The following is a 20837-nucleotide window of genomic DNA, read 5'->3' as shown; positions in this document are numbered from 1 at the left end:
AGGAGGAGTGCGCACAGTTCACTCCGGAAGAGTTGGAAGACATGGTGTGGGGGCCGGCCCCTCCTGTCCTTTACCAGACGTCTGCCCACTTCGGGGCATCTTTTCTATTCCATCTGGCAGTTTTAAACGCTTCTTTACTCTCAAACGCCACAAAACCAAACATGTCACACACACAAAATCATTCCACCAAGTTTGCCTTACTAACATTATAAATGGTATAACATCACCTTGGAGGTTTGAGATTTTCACTATACAACTTTGTTTTTACATTACATTACAAAGAGGTGAAACTTTACTGCAACACGGCCATGCTGTCGCATTTTACTGTCAAGTTTTATTTTTAAATTGCGGAAACACAATAGTTGTATCATCAATCGGAGTGGAGCGGATGAATAGAAACAAAAACAATTACGCCCTCTAGAGGTTAAGACACAGAAGCACGACGGTCTTAACACCACTATTGATTTCACTACTGTTACCAACTAACACATTAAAAAGGAACGTTAGTTGGTTCTCCAATGGTTAGTTAGATGTTGTCTTTGTACTACTGTATATTGTTTGTATTATATTGTATTTTATACTTTCAAATGAGTTTGTTGATAAATGTATTTTTGTTTGTCTAAACTATTGGTCTGTGTCCGTGGAATATCTGTCTCCCATCTGTGTTTTATTGCCATAATAATCGCAATCAACACATTAAAAACAATCAGACTCATTCAATGAGCTTGAAGTTCCTGAATATTTCGTAATGCGCACGCGCGCAAAGAGACTACGGATGCTTCGCGTGTCCAAAACTGTGGGAGGGACCGTAGAAGTTTAGGAATTCAAAGACATTTGACTTTTTTTAAATGCAATAGCCAAAACCAGCCTGTGTATTTTATGGTGGGGCTTTATTGGCGAACTACATTCTCTATTGTCAAATTAGTTGAAATGGGCTATAAGATATTGCTACTTTTCCACCGAGACGCTGATGCGATACAATGACATAGTGGGCGAGGCTGTTGTCATGTACTGGTTTGTACACTTATCCGGATACTCCAATGTGGCTGTCGTTCATTTTCGGAGCTGGGAACTGAAACGGGTTAACCGCAATGATAAGCGCACCAGAGTCCGAAGGTTGAGTGAAACCGAACAACACAAAGAGCGATTAGCTGCACACACAGCACCGATTCTTGCGGTGCACGACACCAACGCGAGGAGCCACGACGGATAAGAACTTTCCCACAATGGGGACTCCGAGGAACGGCACGACGAAGGAAAGTTTCATTTTGTCTGTGGATGTGGGCACGACGTCAATCAAATGTCACGTGTATGACAAGCGGGCAAAAATTCGTGGATCTTCCTCCACAGAGGTACAGTGTTACCTTAGTCCTTCCCGATGCTACCCGAACACATAAACGCACTGTAATACGCATGTGTTGTTTACTGTGCATATAGGTGCTTCCGCTGTACCCGAAGGCAGGGCATGTGGAACTTGATCCAGATGCCCTGTGGAAAGGCTTCATCTCTGTGGTGAAGTGTGCTGTGCAAGGTACTGTTGGACCCAATTGTCCTCTTGCAAGAACTATCAAGATTCTGATGCAGGGAATGGTCATAGGGCACTTTGCTGTGACTAATGCAGGATATAAAAGCTGTGAGGATATAAAAACAGTTGTGCGTATCTTTCAGTACACTTTTATGTTATGTACAATTATAACTGGTTAGTACGTTCAATTTAGCACCATGGCATTGTTCCCATAGTGATCTATTATTATGGTTATCATCTGTTCCAGGGTGAAACCATCACCGTTTGCAAAATAGCGTAACGTAGATAGCATATCTTATGTTGTTGGTTTTTTTAATTACTGTATAAGTGCTTTGGCAATCCATTTTAGCAGCAGGGCAAAGCACATTGTCAATAAACATGAGAGACCCACACATGGTCGTTGTTACTGTTCTTTTTAAGAAGCTATAAGGTATAGCAAAGTGAATTTCCGTGAAATGTGATTCCTTGTTTATAAATGAAATAATTTTTAAATGTGAAAATAAATTTTCTGCACCTTTTTCTGACCTAAATCCATTTTTTACATTATTAGAGCCTCCCAGGCATTAAATAACACCCCTATAGTCACAGACAAAATATAACAGAACAACAGAAAATAAGCCGTTGTAGACATAAATAATATGTGTGCGCTGTATTCCGGTGCTCGGAGAGCAGAGTGGCAGCAGGACAGGAGGTGATGTCGGGGTTTTAGAGCCAAGTTTTATCTTGGTGTGGGTTCAGGCCTCAAACCCGCAATGTTTTTGGTGATCAAATTTGGTGCTTGTGTAGCACACCGAATTAAAAAGAAATGTTAGTTAGAACTAAACCAAAGGCGAATGTAGTCTCAACGTTTTCCCATATTGTTGTCTTTATACTACTGTATATTGTTTATATTATATTGTATCTTGTACTTTCAAATGAGTTTGTTAATAAAGGTATTTTGTAAAGGTACACAGTGTATCACATGGCCGTTGTTACTGTTCTTAGTACTTTTTAAGAAGCTGTAAGGTGTAGCAAAGTGAATTTCCATGAAATAGGATTCCTTATTTATAAATGAAATATTTTCTCCAGCTTTTTATGACCTAAATACGTTTTTTTACATTATTAGAGCCACCCAGACATTAAATAACACCCCTATAGTGACCTTCACACTCATATCACACTACCTCAAACCCGCAATGTTTTTGGTGATCAAATTTGGTGCTTGTGTAGCACACTGAAGACTACAATAACATTACTACTACATTACTACAATTAGGTTGTAACGTTAAGCGGCGAGGGAGGAGTTGAACTTGATGAGAAAAGTTCTTGCATGTGTGTGTTTAATACAGATGCAGGAGTCCAAATGCGTCAGATGAAGGCTCTCGGTATCTCTACTCAGCGAGCCACCTTCACAACATGGGACAGGTGACCTTGAAAAATCTTGCCACACTTAATTTACTTGTCTGCTTCACACTCCCGTCGTTTCCTTTCTAATTCTTAGGAGAACTGGTGTTCCGTTTCATAATTTTATCACCTGGCAGGACCAGAGAGCAGCAGACCTAGTGAGATCCTGGAACAGATCTTACACTATGAAAGTGAGTCTCCTTCTGCATCTGTGATGTCTTCTTATTAAGAAGTGACACAAGCAAAAAGTGAGTAGAGTTAGTGGAACAGACAACGAACTGCTTGGTTTTTCTCACCAACCTCAGGCGATCCACGGTGTGACAAAGATGCTGTACTTCCTGACCAGGCAGAAGCGGTTACTTTCAGCAAGTCTGATTATCTTCTCCACTCAACATATCACCTTCCGCCTTGTCTGGGTCCTGAGATACTACAAACAGGTGAGCGTCTGAGAGAGGTACAACAATGATAGACTGCATGGGAGGCCCTGCTCTGTGTGTGCCAGTCTAAACCTACAGTTACATTCTTTGACAAGTTACTCATTTTTACACAATCAAAAAAATGTACTTAAACTGTAAAAGATGGCGCTGCACGGCGGACGAGTGGTTAGCACACAGGCCTCACAGAGTTCAATTCCACCCTTGGCCATCTCTGTGTGGAGTTTGCATGCCAATCCAATACAGCTAAAGATGCTCAATATACTGGATTCGCATTTCACAAATAAACACTGCGCAAAATAAATCAAATGAGTGCCACATTTATTCATCCATTCATTTTCTGTACCGCTTATCCTCACGAGCGTCGCAGGGGTGCTGGAGCCTATCCCGAGAGGCGGGGTACACCCTGGACTGGTTGCCAGCCACATCACAGGGCACATTTAGACAAACAACCATTCACACCACACTCACATTCATACCTATGGACAATTTGGAGTCGCCAATCAAACTAATATCAATATCAAGTCATTTAAAATTGTCGTTATATAACATGTTCTCCTACTATCAACAAGTAAGACGGGTTAGTCTTACTTGTCATAAAATCACAGGAATCAACCATTTAAATAACAATAACTATACGTACAGTTTGGAAAGTTGCACATTTTGTATGTGGCACAAACATCAGTATCAGAACAAAGCAAAGTGCAAAGTCTTGCACTAATACAATTTGTGATATTAGAAACTGGTCACGTCTAACCCTGTCATTGTAAACTGTTCCAATCCGAAAGGTAAACAAAAAGGGCTGTACATAGCAATGTTTTTAATTAGAGTTTCTGTAATCTCAGGTTGCTCAAGCAGTGGCAGAAGGGAACTGCTGCTTTGGAACAGTTGACACCTGGCTCTTGTTTAAACTGACTCAAGGTAGGTTGACAATTTTGACAATTAAACCACCTCTCTGTAGTGTTCCCTGAGTGCGTAATATAGCCTGGGAAGAAGTTGCTTCTCCTGTCTAAATTCTTGGGAAATGTGTCAAATGATCAAATCATCTTTGTGTCACCCAATCTCTCCTAGGAGTGACTCATGCCACAGACTACTCAAATGCAAGTGCAACAGGGATTTTTGACTCTTATCAGGTCTAGTGCTTACTACAATGTGTTTACTCTGATGTGTCAATTATTTATTTTTTACCTGTGTGGGGAATTTCTTGATCCTTGTTTACTTTTCTGTTCACAGATGTGTTGGAGTCAGTTTCTGTGTTCTCTGGTCTCCCTGCCTCTCTCCATTTTCCCAAAAGTAGAAAATACAGAGTGAGTAGATTAATGTACTTTGCAATTTGGTACACTTGCATCAAGAATTCTGTCTTTAGAAAGATAATACTGTCAGAAAGGTATTAATTTTGTTACATGAATGATATTGTGGCATTAATGCATGTATTATTACATTGAGTGAGTATGTATTTGCTGAGGTTGTCCACATGTTTGTTTGTTTTTTTTACTGACTGTAAAAAGGAACAAGTACAGTACAGTACATTTCTGATTTGTAGTAAAAAGTGTGAGATAACGTTTGCTTTCATCCTCCTGATGCATACCAGCCATGAATTTGGTTTCACAGACCCGTCCATATTTGGAGTATCCATTCCCATTATGTCAGTGGTGAGTTGGCATCGCGACCTCTGTTATCTATACGATTATACTTTTTTGACAATGTTACACGATGTAACACGTCACTCTGAAATCCTCCACTGCTGTAGATGGCGGACCAACAGGCTGCCATGTTTGGAGAGTGCTGTTACAATGTCGGTGATGTGAAGATCACCATGGGAACAGGAACCTTCATGGACGTAAACACCGGCCGCAAGCCTCACACGTCTTTGGCTGGTAAATTCAAATACTGTACATGCTACACTGTAGTGTACTTTTCATGTATGGTGTGTAACTAAGCCTCTTTTCTGTAGGTCTTTATCCAGTTGTGGGGTGGAAGATAGGCTCAGAGTTGGTCTATCTGGCTGAGGGCAACGCAGCAGATACTGGAACTGCCATTAGATGGGCTCAGGAACTGGGTAAGTGATGACGAGTAATATTCATTCATTCATTTTCTACCACTTATCCTCACGAGAGTCGCGGGGGGTGTTGGAGCCTATCCCAGCTGTCTTTGGACGAGAAGTGGGGTACACCATGGACTGGTGGCCAGCCAATCACAGGGCACATATAGACAAACAACCATTCACACTCACATTCATACCTATTGACAATTTGGAGTGGCCATCTTGGAATGTGGGAGGAAACCGGAGTCCCCGGAGAAAACCCACGCATTCACGGGGAGAACATGCAAACTCCACACAGAGATAGCCGAGGGTGGAATTGAACTCAAGTCTCCTAGCTGTGAGGCCTGCATGCTAACCACTCGTCCGCTGTGCAGCCTGACATAGAATATTCTAAATGATACATTTTCTTCAGTGATAAATAAAGTATAATAATATCAGGATTAGGTTACACTGTTTTGTGGCCCGTGTTAGTAAAGGGGACATAGAGAAAACTGACTTTAAATGCTTGTATACACAAATGCTTGCATCTCTGGAGGTCCTGCCATTCTTTGTTGAATTTGGTGCAGAACCACTTAAAAATCTATACTTTAACACGTTTGGGACAATCTAGAAGAGACTGTGAACCAGCAGGTCCTCTCTAAGGTCCAACAGATGACCAACCTCACAATTGTTCATCCGGAGAACAAAAAACACCCCAGACAGACCAGGGGCTCGTTGATTGGCGCACTGGCGTCTTTGTAGGCTTTCAAAACAACATCGTAGCGATGCTGGCATTTCAGATGGCAGTTAAGGTCTCATGTGTTGAAGGTCGATTCCACCCCCCATCCCCCCTTGCAGAATGTTTGCAGAACATTTGGTGCAAATAGCATGCAAAAGGTCTTCCACAGTAAACAGTCAAGACGCCCCACACGCTCAACACCATGATTGTTTACAAGTGAGCTCAGGAGAGGCGACCACATCACAGAAAAGGCATGCTTGATTGCCCAGTTATGACACCACAGTATGGGTATTTGCCCCTCATCGGAATATGTTTTTTTGTAATTATCAGTTATCAAAACTATTTTTAATATTAACTCATTCAACATTAAGGATGTATTTAAGTGTTTTTTATAATCCCAAACACCCGATCCCAACAACGTATTTAGACGTCCTTTTTTGCACAAGAAGCCAAATGAGGTGATGATGCAACTCTCCATTAATGCATTGACAAACATTTCAGAGCACTTTTAAGCCATAAAAACAGCCACCAGATGGCAGAAGTGCATATGATAAGAGCTCGGCAGAGAACATGAACTTTTTTTTGTCAGGGGTCTAATCTTTCTTTTGGTGGTTTCCATGTTTATATTGTCACAGAACACAATATTAACAATAAAGATCAGTCAATTGGCCAGTATTGAAGGGGTCGTCTGTCACATAAAATTAAGCAACCATCCTCCTCGTAATTTGCAGATCTCTTCTCTGACGTGGAGGACACGAGCACCATGGCTTACAGCGTCAGTGACTCAGACGGCGTGTGTTTCGTCCCGTCTTTCAGCGGCCTGCAGGTACATGTTTGCACGTGAATTATTTCTGTATTATGCAAACATGTTAATTAATCTACTACTAGCTTGATATGGAAGTTTGTCAATGCTTAACATTTTTTGGTCTCGTTGTTTTCTCTGCTCCCTTTGTGAAGTGGCCTTTGTAAGTGCTCATCATGAATATTAATAATCAAAGTAGTGTTTCGACATAAAGAAAACATTACAAGCGAACATTTGTGTTGCTATATTATGACTTATTTAGTGTTGTTGAAATTCCAGGCTCCATTGAATGACCCCAAAGCTTGCGCTTCCTTCATGGGCCTCAAACTTTCGACCACCAAATGTCATCTGGTGCGTGCCATTCTAGAATCTATTGCCTTCAGGTGAGTCTTTTTGACTTGTTGAAAAGTCGGAAACACCTCTACTGCAAGTGGCATTGTCTCTCATATGTGTTCCTTGCAGGAACAAGCAACTATATGATACGATGCTAAGAGAAACCAACATTCCCATTACCAAGATCAGGTAGAGTACATTAGCGGTGTATTTGATCTCAGGAGCTGATATCCCATCAACAAGCTTGGGTTTGTGCCAAGAAACAGGGCGTAACAGCTCTATACAGCCTGCCTCTGTGAATATAGATTAGCTTTTACTGGCCATGAATTATGTGTATGTGTTCTCTGATTACAGCACAGTAAACCACAATGTGGCTGAGTGCACTTTACTTGTTTGCATGTCAGGGTGGACGGCGGGGTTTCCTCAAATGACTTCATCATGCAGCTCACTGCAGACCTGTTTGGTAGGAAGGTAGAGAGATGCCGGCACCGTGAAATGTCCTGTCTGGGGGCTGCTTTCGTAGCTGGGCTTGGCGTGGGTAAGTTGGGTTGCCCATGGGAACAGATGAGAATCGTCAGACTACGTATATGGTCATTTAAAGGACTGAACAGGAATACTTGCACTGCATGTAGTTGAGGAAGTAGGACACATACAGACCATCTAACAACTCACATGCACATTTATGGAGAATTTAGAGTCTCCAGTTAGTCTAACATCCTTTTTTGGGGGAAGGAAACCGGAGTACCAGGTACCATCGTTACCCATACACAGGGAGGACTTGTGCAATTCAAGCTCATCGCCTGGCTGTGAGGCAGAAATGCTAACCACTGTTACTCCACCCACATACTACCCAAGCGATTCATGTGTGTCAGCATTGAAAATTATAGTTTTACATGCAGAAAACAATGCAAAATTAATTTTTAATGATGAAACTGTTGTACAGGTATGAATTTACACAATATGTTTTATATTCTACAGTCTTGTTTTTTTGGCTATTAAAATAACATAAAAATGTCATTTTTAAAATCCTAAACATTTAATTAAAAAAACATTTCCCTAGCTAAACTTCCTATGGCATATTCCAGTATTATAATTAAATATAAAATGTTATAATTAAGATTTTTTAATAAAATAAATAAAATAATAATTTAATTTAATACACGGCGGCACGGCGGTCTAGTGGTTAGTGCGCAGACCTCACAGCTAGGAGACCAGGGTTCAATTCCACCCTCGGGCATCTCTGTGTGGAGTTTGCATGTTCTCCCCGTGCACGTGTGGGTTTTCTCCGGGTACTCCGGTTTCCTCCCACATTCCAAAAACATGCTAGGTTAATTGGCCACTCCAAATTGTCCATAGGTATGAATGTGAGTGTGAATGGTTGTTTGTCTATATGTGCCCTGTGATTGGCTGGCCACCAGTCCAGGGTGTACCCCGCCTCTCGCCCGAAGACAGCTGGGATAGGCTCCAGCACTTCCGCGACCCTTGTTAGGAAAAAGCGGTAGAAAATGAATGAATGAATTTAATACACAACAAAAACTGGTAAATGTGCTGCATCTCCAACAAGGTGAGAGAGCTCAATCAAGCGGTCCTAACACTTCATGGTCACTTTGTTTTCTATAAATACTGATCCGGGTAATGACTTTAAACATTAATGGATTTAAACGTCATATTCTTAGTCATGCAGACAGTCTGACGAGTCAGAACGAAGCGGCGTCTGTAAACTGCTTTCCTATTCATTATTCATACGATGTAATTTGATTGTGAGACCGCCGTAATTCAATCCAAGACAGATGATGGATGTGTTGTGGAAGGTGCGGACGGCGGAATGAATTATGGTTTAAGTCAATTTGTCAACATGAGCTGCCCTTTATGACCGGTGGTGTGAAAGACAATCCAAAGGGCCAACCCGGAGCTCTACTCATCTTCATCTGCTGTCCATTCAGGCTACTGGAAAACCCGCGAAGAGGTGAAGAAGCTTCACAGCGCAGACAACGTGTTTTGTCCCAAAGGAGTCGGCGGTGACGGTGCCAGTTCCCCATACACGCCCATCCTCCAGAGCTGGGAAAGGGCCCTCCGGCGCTCCATGTACTGGTACAAGAAGCCTTGACATCGGATCCTCTACCAGACTTATAGTGCTTTGTTTTATGTGTACTTGGAAACCAAAGAGGGTCCATATTGACACGTCACCGTGGGGATCATGTGATTAATTTTTCTCATATGCAATGGACATGTTTACAAATGTTGCCACACGGGGGTACTAACGTTTGCAACAGTTTTCATGAATAAATGCCCCCCTTTTCAACCAAATCCCACATAAGACAGTATAAATAAAGAGTACAAATTCCAGTCCCTTTCAGGTGATGGGAAAGTAACATCCCTCCACACCTGGCTCACCTAGGCTTTGTACAATCTGAACACACTCACTGGATCCGTCCTCATATTATAGCACCTACAGCATACTTGTTATGTAAAAACGTATCCTGAGTCACTGTTGCTAGACTAGTAAGCTGATTGTCTGACATATTATTTTTGAAGCAGATTTTTGCCCATGACAATTGACTGGAATATGGGGAACTATGGGGGGCCTTACCGTGATTTACTGTGCCTTTATCTGTGAGTCTTGTGGATTACCTGATATTAACTTGTTGTTTTGAATTCACTTAAAATTCCCTGCATAAATGCATATTTACATATATCTCTAGTATGTTATCGTATATATCTCTAGTGTGTTATTGTCATGACAGTAATAATAATAAATAATTTAAAAACAGAATGTGATGCAATATCAGCATGCTTTGACAGAGTTTGGACTGTTGGAAGCCAGTGGCGTCAGCGCGTGTCTGTCATGAGACTCACTTGACATGCCCTCACATACACACTCGTCACTTGTGGTGATGGTGGTTTGTGTAGGACATCTACAATATAAAAATGTGTGTACATTTACACCACAATAAATGATTACACTTGTTTTGTATGTGGACGAGTGGTTTGCGCGCAGGCCTCACAGCGAGGAGATCCAAGTTCAATTCCACCCTCCGCCATCTCTGTGTGGAGTTTGCATGTTCTCCCCGTGCATGCGTGGGTTTTCTCCGGGTACTCCAGTTTCCTCCCACTTTCCAAAAACATTCTAGGTTAATTGGCCACTCCAAATTGTCCATAGGTATGAATGTGAGTGTGAATGGTTGTTTGTCTATATGTGCCCTGTGATTGGCTGGCCACCAGTCCAGGGTGTACCCCGCCTCTCGCTCGAAGACAGCTGGGATAGGCTCCAGCACCCCCGCGACCCTCGTAAGGATAAGCAATAGAAAATGAATGAATGAATGTTTTTTTTCCAATAAAGTCCAATACTCTATCTGGTCTGTTGGATGTCTGTTACACCAGCAATTTCCTTCTTCAGGTCATTCCAAATTGTTTGTGCAATGGTGCCGATAGACTTTCCATCTTCTGTCAGATTCACATTTGCTTGTTTTTCAAGCTCTCTGGTTTGCATGTTTTAACCTCTCCCTATCTGAAACTGTACGCAGACATTCAGTCCTGTGCGTACTTGCTGGCGTGTGCAGCAAGTACCCAACAGAACACACTAAATTGGTCCTATGTTCCAATACTTTTGCTCACATGAAAAATGGGATGGTTTCAAACAAGAAGAAAAAGTGAAATGGATTCATCCGTGGATGTCACACCCACGTTTTCAGTTCACAGCAAAAATGATGGAATTGGCTTCACTGTTCCAATCGGGCACGGTAAAATCCCACCTTCGGCGCCACTTTGTTGTGTTGTGTTGTGTTTACTGTGGCACAATGGATTTTGTGAAAAATGGGGATACATTCTACATTCACTGAAAATTTGAAGTACTTTCAAGTCATCAGACTCATTGATGTCCAAGTCGAGTCCAAAGTCATCAAAATTGTGACTCGACCCCACAGAGGGGACAGACACAATAGCAGGATTACACTGAAAGTACAAACCAGGAAGTAACCTGCTTACAAACAAACACACTCCAAGATTGTTTTTGTTTTGCTTCTGTACTAAATGCTATTCTAGTTAAACTGTGGTGTGGAAAGTGTTTGCCACCTTCCTGATTTCACTCTTAAAAGCAAAAATTGCAATCGAGCATTTGTGATAACTTGCAATGAGTCTATTACAGCACTGTGGAAGAATTTTGGCCCACTCATCTTTGCAGATTTATTGTAATTCACTTTGTCTTGGAACAGACATTCTCCTTCACGATTCTTTGGTAGCTGGCAGAATTCATGGTTCCATTTATCACAGAAAGTCTCCAGGTCCTGAAGCAGCAAATCAGCCCCAGACCATCACGCTACCACCACCATATTTTACAGTTGGTGTGATGTTCTTTTTCTGAAATGCAGCGTAAAATGTAAACGACATCTGGTCAGACCGCAGAGTATTTTCCCAAAGGTCTATGGGGATCATCAAGATGTTTTCTGGCAAAATTGAGACAAGACTAAATGTTCTTTTTGTTCAGCGGTGGGTTTGGTCTTGGAACTCTGCCATGCAGGCCTTTGTTGCCCAGTGTCTTTCTTATGGTGGAGTCATGAACACTGACCTTAACTGAGGCAAGTGAGAGCTGCAGTTCTTTGGATGTTGTTATGGGGTCTTTTGAGACCTCTTGGCTGAGTCATCACTGGGCTTTTGGGGTCATTTTGGTTGGCCGGCCAGTCCTGAGAAGATTCATCACTGTTCCATGTTTTCGGCATTTGTGGATAACGGCTCTCACTGTGGTTTGCTAGTGTCCCAAAGCTTTAGAAATGGCAATAGAACCTCTTCCAGACTGATAGCTCTCAATGACGTTGTTAGTTGCTGAATATGTTTTTGAGGATCTTTTGGTGCACTTCCGTTTGTCAGTTAGGGCCTATTTAAGTGATTTTCTTGATTTTTCTCCCTTAATAATTGAAGTTTCATTTAAAAACTGCATTTCAGTTGAGATATCATTAACTAGTATTTAAATATGTTTGATGATCTGAAACAGGGTGGCAAACAAATCAGAACTCAGGAAGGGGGCAAACACTTTTTCACACCACGGTATGTGCTAAAACAACCTATCAAATGGTGGTTTAAGACTTTTTTCATAGGATAAACTAATTCATGAGGTGTGCACTTTTTGGGCAGGAAAAGTTCACGTCCCGACGTGCTATGTGGTGTACGAAACATCGGCGTCAGCTGTGTGGGAATCATCTTGTCAGCAGATGCTTGTGGTCGTTTTGACAGTATTGACTAGGACAGGTGAACACATGCTGACTCTGACGCTTCACCTCCAAAGAGATTCCGTTGTGTGATTCCAGGGAGGGAGGAATGGAGATAGGACGGGTGGGGCTGGGGGGGGGGAGACAAGACACACTGGCAGTAGATGAGTGTAGGGAGTGCTTCCTATTGATGTGAGCGCACTGGGAGGGTTGCTATGGCAGCTTGCGGATGGAGAGAGTGAGAACAAATGGGGGTGTGTGTTCCTGCTCATGGTGCTGGTATGGTGAAGGGGGCGCTAATTGAGTGCACTGGCAAACATAGAGGAGGGGATGATGGGGCGGGGGAGTGTTCTTCAACAATGGGAGGATTGTGAGAGAGGTGAGCTGGGTGTACATTGCACAGATTTATCCAGTATAGCTTTGCTGCATCAAGCCCACCCACCACACACCTCCACTCCACTCCACCACCACCGACACCCTCCCTGCTGTCAATCTTTCCCGCTCAGTGCAGCATGATGCCTTCAGAGAGCAAAAAGTGTGAGTGAGTCCGACAGAACGAGCCCATGAATCAGTACTGCCTGCTCTCACACTCATTACTCAAATGTGTGACTGTGTGTGTGTGTGTGTGTGTGTGTGTGTTGCCGCATTGTGTGAGTTGTGGCGGACCTTGCCTTGCAACAAATTCAGTCTGACAGCACGAACTGGATGCACCACGACCACTAGCTCGGTCCCCCTCCCCCATATGAGCTGAATCCTGCATCATGGTTCATTATATAAACCCCACCACCACCTCTCTCTCTCTCTCTCTCTCTCTGTCTCTCTCTCTGACACACTTGATTGTTCGAGTGTCACACAGGGCTGGAAGTTAAGCTTTTGTCCTCTTCTCCTCTTCTACTTGAGCTGCATGACACCTCCACCTCCCGAGGGCGTGTCATACAATGCCATGTACGCATTAGCACCAGGAACTAACATGCAATCAATTTACAAATGTCCTTTTCTCCTCTTTCTCTCGCCCTCTCTCCCTCTAACACACACTCGCTTCAGCATCATGCTCCATTGCCATAGCAACAAGGGTTGGCAAATGCCCCAAATATCTAACTATATGCTCAAGTCAGACACAAATAGAAATATGCTGACTTGTCCTTTTAAAAAACACCTGCATTTTGGGTGTGTGTTGGAATGTGTGTGAGCCGAGAGTGACATAACAAAATAAGTACACACGATGCCGCATCCCTTTCCTTAAAGGACATGACAGGGGTGAAGCAAATTTATAAGCATGAGCGGCGGCTGGAGCATAAGTGATAATAAAGATAGAGTGTCCTATATTTTTAATTGGTGCGCGTGCCTCCACCATCAACCAGTAAGCATCCTTGCTCTGCATCAGCTGCCACCGAGGGGCATTTGTCGACGTCACAGGGTTTTTTTTTTCATCTCCTTTTTTTTCAAGCCTCCCCCCCACCCTTGTGGGTTTTTTTTCTTTTCCACCACCAGAGCGTCTCTCCCTCCGTCCTTCTGCCTGCTCTTTCCCTCTTTCTACCGCCCACTCCTTCCCAACCATTGATCCGACCACTCGCCGGCTTCTTCGCCTCATTACATCACCCCGTGCGCTTTTCTGCTTCCCCCCCCCCAACGTTGGAGATAAACCCTAAACATTTTTGGACACCCCTATTCTGATATTTAAAAGAAGCCCACCATGGCGAGCACTGAGGATAAACCAGCCAACAAGGAGAATGCATCCAGCTGGAAGGACTCCTTCTACAACCCGAGGACCGGCGAGGTGCTGGGTCGTACGGCCAGCAGCTGGGGTAAGGCACCCCCCCCTCTCATTTACACATGCATTAATAAATGTCAGCTCCTATACGTGCTCTTATGGGGGATGTGAGGAGTCATCAGGCCTACATGAAGGTGTAAAGGAGACGCCTCCACCATGATGTTCATATGAAGAGATGCTGCTTATGAGTCATTACAACTAGATCAGGATTTTAAAATAATCTGCATGAATGTGGAGATTAACCAGCCTGTGATGATGATGATAATGATGCCTGTTATCTAATCCCATATGATGAGTGGGCCTCAGCATCCTGTGTTGCACCTATAGCTGATGTTTTTTATGTAAGAGGTATCGTAACACAGTAGCCAGCTCCTATAGGCTATAGCGTGGGGCAGTCATGCAGCCCGGGCCCCCTGTGCTGCTGTACAGTGGGATGCTCCATTGCAGTTGCATGGCCGCCCACATTAGCATGCCTGTCAAGGTCAAATGGGATTCCCTCTCTTCTTTTTCTTCCTCCCCTCTTCTTGGTGCACTAGGCATTGTGGGATACTGTTGGGGAGGGATGACAGAAAGGGGGGATGAGAGGGGGGGATGCACAGCGACAAGTCAGGGGGCATCGGCTCTGTGCAAAGTGGATGCTGGTGAACCATTTTGAGGCTTCAGTGGAGGAACGGCGAAGCAGACATGATGTGCTGCAGCTTCAGCCCCCTAAATCATTTCTCTCAAAGGAGAAAAAAACCTCAATCCGAGCTTGTGTGTGTGTGTGTGTGTGTGTGTGTGTGTGAGGTAGCTAATAATAAATACATCTCATCTTCTTTCCCTTCTATTTCTACGTGTCCCCACAGCCCTCATCTTGTTGTTCTATTTGGTCTTCTACTGTTTCCTGGCGGGCATGTTTGCCCTGACGATGTGGGTGATGCTGCTCACACTGGATGAGCATGCACCCAGGTACAGAGACCGCGTTCCTTATCCAGGTTAGTGTCTTCTCATCCTCACTACTGGAAAGCTTTCAGCTAACTGCAACAGCGTGTCTCCATTCATTATTCATATTTGATAAGTCAGCGCGATGCAGTAAATGTAGTTGTGCTTTTTGTATCGACCTACTTGGAATGTCCGATGTCTCCTTCCTACGTCACGCTGCCCTCTTGCAGGGTTGGTGATCCTTCCGAACTCGCTGGACATCGCTTTCAACAGAACCGATGCTGGGAAGTATGCAGACTATGTGAAAAACCTGGAGGCCTTCCTGCAAAGTGAGAGCACTCATCAATTCATATTCCACATGCTGAAAAGTAAATGTGATGAACTGTGTGGTTCGGGGGTCTAATTAATTCACAACTTCTGCAATCAGCAGCGTGTGTGTCGTGATGAGAAAGAGGCAGAAGATGGTCATCAGACAAGACAAGCACTTTGAGAATAATGAGAGATACAATTTAATTAAAAACTTCCCTGCAAGGAGACAGTTCAACTAGTCGGAGAAGCTTCTTATTTAGTTTGCGGAGAGGGAGAGCGGAAAGGATGGAACAGAAACATTGTTATTTCAACTTCATCAGTAAGGAAAACACAAGGTCACAAATAGGCTCTCAGAGCCCGTTGACTTGGAAACACCAATGGAGTGTAAAAATCAAATGGAATCACGGAAAATTATAAAATTGCCACTCCATAGGTTTTATGAAGACACTAAACATTTGTGCAATAAAGAATGGTAATGAATGGCCCGTCACACCAAAATCCCGTTGCCTTCTGCTGACACGTCTTGTCATCGTAAAACACATTAGTTAAGGGAAATGACAAAGTCAACTCCTAGCTAAAAGAAGCTAAGCACGCAAATAATAGTGACCAACTAGCTCCCAAAGTGAGCTGGACCTCAGAAATGAGGTTATTACTTAATGTGTCCAACAAGTCTTACCACAACAAAATGCCATCACAGTGGAGGAAGCAATGACTTTCTTGCTTGGCTTCTCGTTACTTCCCAGCAGTCCTTCCGGCATATTGCTGCCTCCCAGTGGTCAGTTTAGGTACTACGCTCGATGTTTAGCCTGCCCATAAACAGTGAGGGAAATAAGTATTTGATTTGTGAGTTTTCTAGTAAATGTAAGTTTTTAAAAAGGTATATTTAATGTAGTTATTTTCTATGTATTTTTATTACAATAAAAATGAACTCCTGTGATTGGCTGGCGACCAGTCCGGGGTGTACCCCGCCTCTCGTCGAAGACAGCTGGGATAGGCTCCAGCACCCCCGCGACCCTCGTCACGACCCTCGTGAGGAAAAGCAGTAGAAAATGAATGAATGAATGAAAAATGAAACTCCAGCATAATGCATAACTGTCAGGTCGCTACCATTGTTAAACTCATTCAATCCCAGCCATTTGTCAAAAGACATCCCCTCCAGTATCGGTCATTTTAGAGGATTTTAACTGACTTGCTCTCCTGCCGTTCCTCATTATGGTTGCAGGTGTGCTGGAGCCTATCCCAGCAGTCGTCAGGCGAGAGGTGTGGTACACCCTCGACTGGTGGCCGACCAATCATAGGGAAAATATAATACCTCAGTCGGCCATTGTTGGTTTAACTTGTCAAACCGTTTTGCACTGATCTACCAATCAGAGGACAGAAAACTGCTGATATTTTTGTAAGCCAGCTAGTGTGAGGCAAATCTGAAATTGGATTGGTTAAAGAAACAGCTCCAGCGCTATTAGAGTTCATGTGGCACGGGCCAGCACTCCTGATTCTGAAGGCCCTGGGTAGAAAAGATTGACATGGCAACACATAGAAGCTGAAATCTACATTCAAGAATTGAAGTTGTAAATGTAGGTAGGTCAGGGCTGGTGATAGTGTTTAAGCCAGCAGAAAAGGCATTGCTGGCATTTGGAAGGGAACAATATTGCCTTTAAAACACTTGTTTTTGCCCTCGAAAAAACACCCTCACCTTACCGCATGTATACAAAGATACGCATTTGATCTGTTTTTGTTAAAAACGTGTAAACGGCACCTTGGGGCGAATGATGAGTTCCACTCTGGATTGATCGTCAGTCAGTCGGTTTGATCACTATGTTTACCTCCTCCTTATAGAGCATTACAATGACACGGAGCAGGAGAAGAATCTCGACTGTCCTGAAGGCGAGTACTTCCTGCAGGATGACAGTGGGGAAATGGAAAAGAAAGTGTGCCGCTTCAAGAGGGACTACCTGAGTCTCTGCTCCGGCCTGTCTGACACCAACTTTGGTTACTCTGAGGGGAAACCATGCGTGCTGCTAAAACTAAACAGGGTAACTAACAGCCTTTAAGCCCGAGTCCCGCCTTCTGATACGTTCCCTTGCTGATTTCAAGTCTCCTCTCACCTTCTAGATCATCGGTCTGAAGCCTCAGGGGAATCCTTACATCAACTGCACTGTCAAAGTAAACTTATTCTCTCCAAACTAGTAGACATGTTGCTCGTATGTCTACTTTTTTGTCTTCTCATTTTATTCTCTCATAAAACTCTGACTAGCACAACAGTGTGAACACTTTGTTTTTGTTGATCTTGATTTCATTTCCCTCCTTCTGTCTGTCTGTTTTTTGTTTCTTGTTGACTTTTCTTCTGCATGCTGTCAGTGGCGACTTTAGGGTAAGACGGTATGTCAAGCATCAGGATTAGGCCAATACGTGTGTGTGTAGCTAGGCTATAATGACACCCCTGTGCCATTTTCCAGCCATTTTAATGTAATCAGCATAATGTGCGCCGCAGTCGTCCTAGAGCAAATTACAGCAGAGCACGTCATGCTTTTCCACGTCATACTCCACACTAACAACAGAGGGTCATCGCTTATTAATTAGCTGATTTCTATTCTTTACGAGGCATTCATCCACCAACAGATTGTCTTCTCCGCAGAAAGAAAACCCTGTTCAGATGCAGTACTTCCCCAGAAACGGACGCATTGACAAGATGTATTTCCCTTACTACGGAAAGAAAGCCCATGTGAGTATTTCCCTCTTGGTTTGGATGATCTCCATTATCATCACACACTTGTGTCATGGTGCATTCAGGTGAACTACGTGCAGCCCCTGGTTGCCGTTAAGCTGCTGCTCACCAAGGAGGACTACAACAAGGAGCTGACAGTGGAGTGCAGGGTAGAGGGCTCCGACCTGCGCAACAACGACGAGAGGGATAAGTTCCTGGGTCGTGTCACCTTCAGGATCAAGGTGGTGGAGTAAAAGAGGGAAAGGCCGGTCAAAAGGAACCCCAAAGCAGAGGCTGCCCATCTTCGCTCAAGGAAGGAAGTGTCAAATCCCTCTCAAGACAGCATTCGGGATAAGGCAGATTAGTTTTGGGCCGTAGTAGGAGAGCCGTTTACACACTGAATGTTGCTTTGATGACATTAATGACCCTTCTTTCCTTCAAGATTCCTTGCTGACCTCTGCTAAGTTTCCGAGAGAACAAGCCACATGCAGGCTCTGCTCCTGATCCATGCCCTCCACCTGTTGCACAAATCATATACCGTAAACCGCCCCCGCCCCCACCCCCACCCCGACACCCAACCCACCACATTTTCGCTTTCATTTCCATGCCACTAGCTAACTTATATCCATCGCAAGCAAGCCAATTGGAGCAGTTGTGTTATTGCCAACTTTTTCATGTCTAGATCATCCTGCATCCCCGGGAAGAGCGTGCCGCTTTTTCCATCCCTCAATAAACGGCATATGAGCGAGAGTATTAGCGCTGGTCTCGAGAAAGAGAGATTTTATCATGTTGTATAAGTGAAGAATAGCTCATTTCCAGCACATATCAGGATCATCACAAAGACTTCATTGGAACATATGCTGATAATCAAGTATAGCCACCGTATCCCTATGTATATGAAACGTCAATGACAAAGTCCCTTTCTACATATAAATACATAGTGATCCTTACCATATTTAGGGAATAATAGATAGATCTTTGTGTTGTGGCCCACGTCGCCACAACTCAGTCTCGTGATGTCTGTCTGTCTGCATGTCTGTCTGTCTTTGTCTGTCTGCCCGTTGTCCTGTGTACTCACCTCTCCATTGCAATAGCCAACATGTGGGTGAGCCCTCCAAGATTAGATGAGCTGTCTCCCTGCGGCATATTGATGCAAGCTGAGGAGACACACACATACAGACACACACAAAGTACACTGTAAATTGCTTCTAAGGCAGAGAGGCGCTGAGGGGGGGGAAAAGCATTGCAAACATCCACTGTAAGTATGTACTGTATATCTCTATGTGATCTGTATATCTATCTGGGTCTCAAAAGATTGTTAGTTTTCTCTCTTCTTCAGCCTGTCAATCTGATTGTCTGCCAATCTATTACTCTTCAATGTATATATATATAAACACAATCAATCATATTTACTTAATTCACACTGTATTTTTGTCACACACAAAAAACACAATATCTGTGGACTGTAAAGAAATAATTTAAACAGAAGATTTACAGGAAATGATCTTATTCAAAGCTATGTTTACACAGTCTTTAAGGAACCCACATTTGAAAGAACTTGTAACATCTCTTCAGGGTGCCTTAAGACCCGATGAAATAAATTGTGGAATAAAAGTGATTTTGAAGAAATAAAATCTTGTTTTTATTCTATAGTTTTTCCAGACATTTTACGAGTTATTTTTTATCCACAGTAGCATGTAGAATATTGTTCAAAGGTCTTACGCTACCACCAATAGGAGGAGACACAACCCTAACACTAACCCTGGCACAAGGACCAAGCGAAAATCTGTGACATTTTGGTGAAGATCTGGAAGCTAAGAGGCTAAAAGAGGCTAAAACAGGAGTGTATTAGTTTGAATCACGATGGGCCAACCCCTGCAGAACACCGACTTTATTGCACAGCTTCTTCCTGGTTTCAGTAAGTCAGCTATGCCCAACGTAACACACACACTGGCTACGCTGTTGCCAGCTAATGATGCAACACCAAGTGGGATTACTCATTTATAAATTAAACATTTTTGTAGCTGGGTGTGAAGATTCTGGGATGAGACTCAGCACCTCCAAATCTGAGGCTGTGGTTCTCAGTAGGGAAAGGGTGGATTGTACCATCCGGGTTTCAAATGAGGCCTTGCCCTGAGGTCTTGTGGAGGGGTTTTGTTCACAAGTGAGGGAAGGTTGCAGCGTCAAAAGGACCCTGTACCGGATCGTCACAGTGAAGAGAGAGCTGAGCCAGAAAGCAAAGTTGCCAATTTACCAAACTACAGTAAAGTCTCGTTATATCGATATTCTCGGGAGTCGGAAAAAATACCGATATAACCGGACTATCCATATATCCGATCCTGCGCCGAACTGCATTAAAAGTGGGCGGATCTTTGATATGGCATGTAATTTTCTCCTTGAGTTCATGGATTGCGTATCTAGCATGCTTTTGTACTACAATAAATTTTGTACTACAGTAAATAAAAATAAACTTACGCTGTAGTGATTACCGGTTACCGGGACATAATTCACCCCGGAACTATCGATAGGGAAGGTGTTGCCACCCGGAGGGGTAGGCGCGAGGGATGGGGGTTTTCCGCTGTGTGTGCTGTGCTCTGGTGGTGGAAGTGTGAAAAATAGTTGACTGGAAGCAGCCGTTCGCCGTGTTCTTTTTTGGTATTGAAATCCTTAAGCAAAGATTGATTTAAGCTGC

General features: G+C 43.4%; 2 protein-coding genes and 1 long non-coding RNA gene across 3 annotated transcripts; 2 read left to right on the top strand and 1 right to left on the bottom strand.

Annotated features, from left to right (window-relative positions):
* The first annotated feature begins 793 nt into the window (after window positions 1-793).
* gk5 (glycerol kinase 5) lies at window positions 794-10585 on the top strand. Its single transcript, XM_058067514.2, has 16 exons — window positions 794-1352; window positions 1438-1531; window positions 2854-2929; window positions 3006-3099; window positions 3214-3345; window positions 4188-4263; window positions 4414-4475; window positions 4576-4649; window positions 4934-4994; window positions 5093-5219; window positions 5297-5401; window positions 6836-6930; window positions 7186-7289; window positions 7369-7428; window positions 7644-7777; window positions 9183-10585. Exons 1-16 carry the CDS (start codon window positions 1227-1229, stop codon window positions 9344-9346), a joined length of 1584 nt encoding a protein of 527 aa, XP_057923497.2. The 5' UTR covers window positions 794-1226; the 3' UTR covers window positions 9347-10585.
* On the bottom strand, window positions 6754-15494 carry LOC131125711 (uncharacterized). The gene is made up of 3 exons (XR_009129052.2): window positions 15316-15494; window positions 7629-7767; window positions 6754-6924 (listed from the first exon to the last, which is right to left on the bottom strand). It is a non-coding gene; the product is annotated as an uncharacterized LOC131125711 (long non-coding RNA).
* LOC131125710 (sodium/potassium-transporting ATPase subunit beta-3-like) lies at window positions 13919-19779 on the top strand. The gene is made up of 7 exons (XM_058067515.2): window positions 13919-14245; window positions 15057-15185; window positions 15363-15461; window positions 17278-17474; window positions 17554-17604; window positions 18077-18163; window positions 18232-19779. Exons 1-7 carry the CDS (start codon window positions 14134-14136, stop codon window positions 18397-18399), a joined length of 843 nt encoding a protein of 280 aa, XP_057923498.2. The 5' UTR covers window positions 13919-14133; the 3' UTR covers window positions 18400-19779.
* The last annotated feature ends 1058 nt before the right edge of the window (window positions 19780-20837 follow it).

This window comes from Doryrhamphus excisus, linkage group LG6, assembly GCF_037039965.1.
Source record: "Doryrhamphus excisus strain RoL-2023G ecotype Guam linkage group LG6, RoL_Dexc_Guam_v1.1, whole genome shotgun sequence".
Classification (NCBI taxonomy): Eukaryota; Metazoa; Chordata; class Actinopteri; order Syngnathiformes; family Syngnathidae; genus Doryrhamphus; species Doryrhamphus excisus.
Note: the sequence above shows the minus strand (reverse complement) of the source record. Positions and strands in the feature narration are given on the sequence as shown.

Bases quoted from the DNA above. Each gene is read 5' to 3' on its own strand.
- gk5 (XM_058067514.2), top strand. From the start codon at position 1,227: ATGGGGACTCCGAGGAACGGCACGACGAAGGAAAGTTTCATTTTGTCT. The intron at 3,346-4,187 runs GTGAGCGTCTGA...CTGTAATCTCAG, and splicing joins TCCTGAGATACTACAAACAG to GTTGCTCAAGCAGTGGCAGA. The intron at 7,429-7,643 runs GTAGAGTACATT...TTTGCATGTCAG, and splicing joins ATTCCCATTACCAAGATCAG to GGTGGACGGCGGGGTTTCCT.
- LOC131125710 (XM_058067515.2), top strand. From the start codon at position 14,134: ATGGCGAGCACTGAGGATAAACCAGCCAACAAGGAGAATGCATCCAGC. The intron at 14,246-15,056 runs GTAAGGCACCCC...GTGTCCCCACAG, and splicing joins TCGTACGGCCAGCAGCTGGG to CCCTCATCTTGTTGTTCTAT. The intron at 15,186-15,362 runs GTTAGTGTCTTC...GCCCTCTTGCAG, and splicing joins AGACCGCGTTCCTTATCCAG to GGTTGGTGATCCTTCCGAAC.